The sequence below is a fragment of the Montipora foliosa genome, chromosome 7 (genome assembly GCF_036669935.1).
Source record: "Montipora foliosa isolate CH-2021 chromosome 7, ASM3666993v2, whole genome shotgun sequence".
Taxonomy (NCBI): Eukaryota; Metazoa; Cnidaria; class Anthozoa; order Scleractinia; family Acroporidae; genus Montipora; species Montipora foliosa.
This window is the reverse complement of record NC_090875.1, coordinates 19386815-19390445: the sequence shown is the minus strand read 5'-3', so window position 1 is coordinate 19390445 and position 3631 is coordinate 19386815. Positions and strand designations below refer to the sequence as shown.

Genomic DNA, 3631 nt, shown 5'->3' with positions numbered 1-3631 from the left:
GCGGGCCATAGCAAATTTGGACCGAGCACTGAGGGAGCTAATATATCTTTTTTTTTTTAATCTTCAAACAAACACGACCCACCACCCACCCACGCGATTTAGCCTCACCCAATAGACCCTATTCACGATGGCCGCCATGTTGGATTTGCTATTATCGTACAAATTAGCTACACACTTCTGAGGGGGCAAACAACACAAGTTCCCGGCGAGAGGTTATAACGAACATCTTAGCCACACAGATGATATGTTTCACATTCATTGAATGTTTATCACCTAAGTAGTAAAATAGAATGATTACACAAGTTACTTCGACGTTTTTTTTAGTGAAAAATGAGCAGCTAACGAAGTAAAGTCAAACTGTCAAAGGCAATCAAAATATATAAAATTGTTATAAAAGGTACTTAATTCTTAATACTGAAAAGGACTTTTAGCAATGTTATTTCAATATTTCGACGAGCCGATTTTCCGCAATTTGCCTTTTTCCAATGTTTGCCCCCTCCCCCAGCATAACACATGACTAATTTGCATGACAACTTGAAAACCAACATGGCGGCTATCGTGAATAAGGCCTATTGGGCTGGCCCCTCGTCAGGTTTCGCGGGAAAACAAACAATAGATCAAATCGGCTAACTCAATGTTGTACCCAATTCAAACCCTTTGAACGTTTTGTTCAAATCACTTAAATGTGAATGCTACATTATTTAGGTAAAATTTTGATTCAGTATGGTCTAACCTCTGGAAAGCGACCTCTTCCCATAGACCGGTTTTCAATTGAGTATCGAACGTAACTAGCGAATTGCTTTGGTTTTGCATTACTTCACTCAGTGATTGGTTCAAAGGTCTCGCGCCATTTTTTCAACCAATCAGAAGTGAAACCAAAACCACTCGTGGCTCGCGCGTGCACATTTTCCCGCTCTTTGTGTCGGCTACGTGTAATTACTTCGAGTTTTGATTGGTTTATTGGATTGTCTCCGTCCGTCTTTATTGGGAAAAATGATTACTTTGGTTTTACGACATTCGATTGAAACTCGCTCTAAGAGACCACCTAGGCTTGACATTTTGGGTGATTGCTTTCGGGAGGTTCGACTGTAAACACTTTTCTGACGCTGATGGGGACAAACATGATACCAGATTCTTACTCTTGGGTTATGGGCTATTGGACATAACTAACCTGCAGTTGTTGATAAAACCGAGCCTGAGTCCTTCATAAAAAGGAATTTCACAGAACATTCTAGTCTTATATATATACATGTGAAAGCTGCACGTGCCAATGGCGGAAGTCTCTTGATGAGGCACCAGTAATACTACGGGAAAAAATACATGCTTTTGGTTAAACGAAATTTAAAACAAAAATAGATTTAATTAAAGTAGGGGCGTTAGGGGTTAGTGAGTTTCACAAAAGATTTCCTCAAAAACGGAAGTTTTCCTTAACATGGCTTGCTGCATGAGGTCGTGTGAACTCATCTCCGAACTACAAGATGACGGATTAAGAATGTAGTGAGTGTGAATGCAGCATATTAACTATGCAGTGGTTTGAAAATCCGAAACTCTAGTGCTGCATGCCAAATTATGCACTCGGGCACGGATACATTTCATTCTCAAACGATTCCTCGACCCGGCTCGCTGTCAAGATTACAATTCCCCCAAAGCAAAAAAAACTTGAAATTAACAATCTTCTTCGTGAAACAAAGGCTTAAAATCTTGCGGTTCTAGCGATAAGCAAACACATTTTCAAAATATGGAGAAAAAGGAAGTGATTTATTTTTTATGGAAGTAGCACTTTGAAATGTTCACGAAAAAGAAGATAGCGTGCACTTTGAAATCATTTAAGTTCATAAAACGACGTTTCCAGTGATATAATATTTCTCCATTGGCTTTAATGGAATATTTAGAGTCGGCTTACGATGTCGACGTCAAGTTTTGAATCTCATAGACCTTATTCATAAATGGCGGTCTCATTTATAATTCTTTTGTCCAGGTGCAAATTAGCCTACCAAGCCTCATTTTAAAGCAAGAATTCTTTTCAATTCACTGTATGGTATCGAGACTTGGTAGGCTAATTTGCACTTCGACAAAAGAATTATAAATTGACCGCCATTTATGAATAAGGTGTATTTCGTTTAACCGATTTTCCTTACCAACCCTGTTTTGAGACAAGTAAGTCACTTTCGACTGACACATCACCATTCTGTCGTCACAAACTCGACCCTTAAATTCATCTGTAGATACAACTGGTATGTTAACGTACCCACAAAGTCTATATTTGAAACGTTTTCGTTTTCCACGCTAAAATAAAAGCTCTAATATTAGTCCTATACCACGAAAATAATTTGAAGCCCGTTTCGAAGGCTTTTTAGATCAGTGCTGTTTAACCTTTGCTCTCAATTCCTTTAAGAATCAACTGCATAAGTAGAAAGTTATGGCGAAGCGGCGATCAAACTGTGTGAAGTCAAACTCTTAGTGTCAATTACGGGTTGTCGAATTTATTTATTCAGTTCATTTCCCCTTTTCTGTCTTTGACAGAGAAACATCAAATTTGAAGGCGACATTGTAGAGATTCCAAGTATGTATTTCAGTCGTTTTAAAGTCGAATTTGCCCATATTTTCAATTTCCAGTTCGGCTGTTTAAACGATTTCCTAAAATTTTTGGAGTTTCCCCTTACCTGCCGTCAAACTCAGCAATACATATACTTCAAACTGTCCTCGAGTCATTCGGCTTCGATCAACGACTAACCTATCGAACAATTATTGAGATCATATACGATTTGCTCTCCAACGTTCCTTCGTGCTTTCTATCATCTAATCAAACACAACTTTAAACTATTTCTTATCGATGCCATGTTGAAATTCTCTTAATTTTTCTGATAGTATCGCTATTAAATATCGCGAGTCGATTGGCTGGTTCTTAGTACAACTTCTCTATCCTTGATTTGTGGGAGACCGCGTTTAATTCACTACAATTTTGAATCTGAATTTCAATCAAATTCATTATCTTTTAAAGCGCCTTCTTTCGGGTGTAATTCGAGTGGCAGATTCTTGATTGAAACAAAGACCCTCTCCAACATAAGCTAACCGATCTTTTTTGTCGTAAAAAAAAAAAAAAAGACAAAGCGAATTGACTAAGGTAGAGAGGCCTATACAGTCATCCAATGAGCGAAAGAAATTGAATGAGAGGTAAATAACACCAGTCGACAAACTTCACATGCATTATGATTTTTTTTACATTCAACTTCTCTTTTTAAGGTCAACCTCGTTCGTGCCTGTGTTTAAAGGAACGTGTCTTGGTATTTCCGATCGCCAGTGAGCGCATTTTCATTTTCTTCACATTCCAGAGAAATGTCTTCCAATTTTTGGAAGATGAGCTGTCTACTCTCAAATTGAGACTATTTTTTCTTATTACAACCTTGAAAAATTGACAAATATTGATTTTTTTGCTCATGTTTTGATCCATGTGTATCCAGGACATCGTTAAATCCACGGCTCGCTTTCTCGAAACTCCCGAGCCTTTTTGGGGTATCAATATTTCCGGCTCAATATCAATTGAGAAGTGATAGATTTTCAGTCATCAAACTCCACAATCACTTTGCCTTTTGTCGTCTGGTGTCGTCTGCAGACGTCGAGTCGCTGCATC

At 38.2% G+C, this 3631-nt stretch overlaps 1 protein-coding gene across 1 annotated transcript in view; it reads right to left on the bottom strand.

Annotated features, from left to right (window-relative positions):
• The window catches only part of LOC138011168 (uncharacterized), an 8987-nt gene extending 6201 nt beyond the window's left edge, over window positions 1-2786 (bottom strand). The window contains exons 1-2 of the mRNA XM_068858142.1: window positions 2664-2786; window positions 1172-1304 (exon numbers count right to left, since the gene is read on the bottom strand). Of these exons, the coding sequence (XP_068714243.1) occupies window positions 1172-1304; window positions 2664-2712 (182 nt within the window). The 5' untranslated portion in view covers window positions 2713-2786. The remainder of the gene's footprint in view (window positions 1-1171; window positions 1305-2663) is intronic.
• Between the last annotated feature and the right edge of the window lie 845 nt (window positions 2787-3631).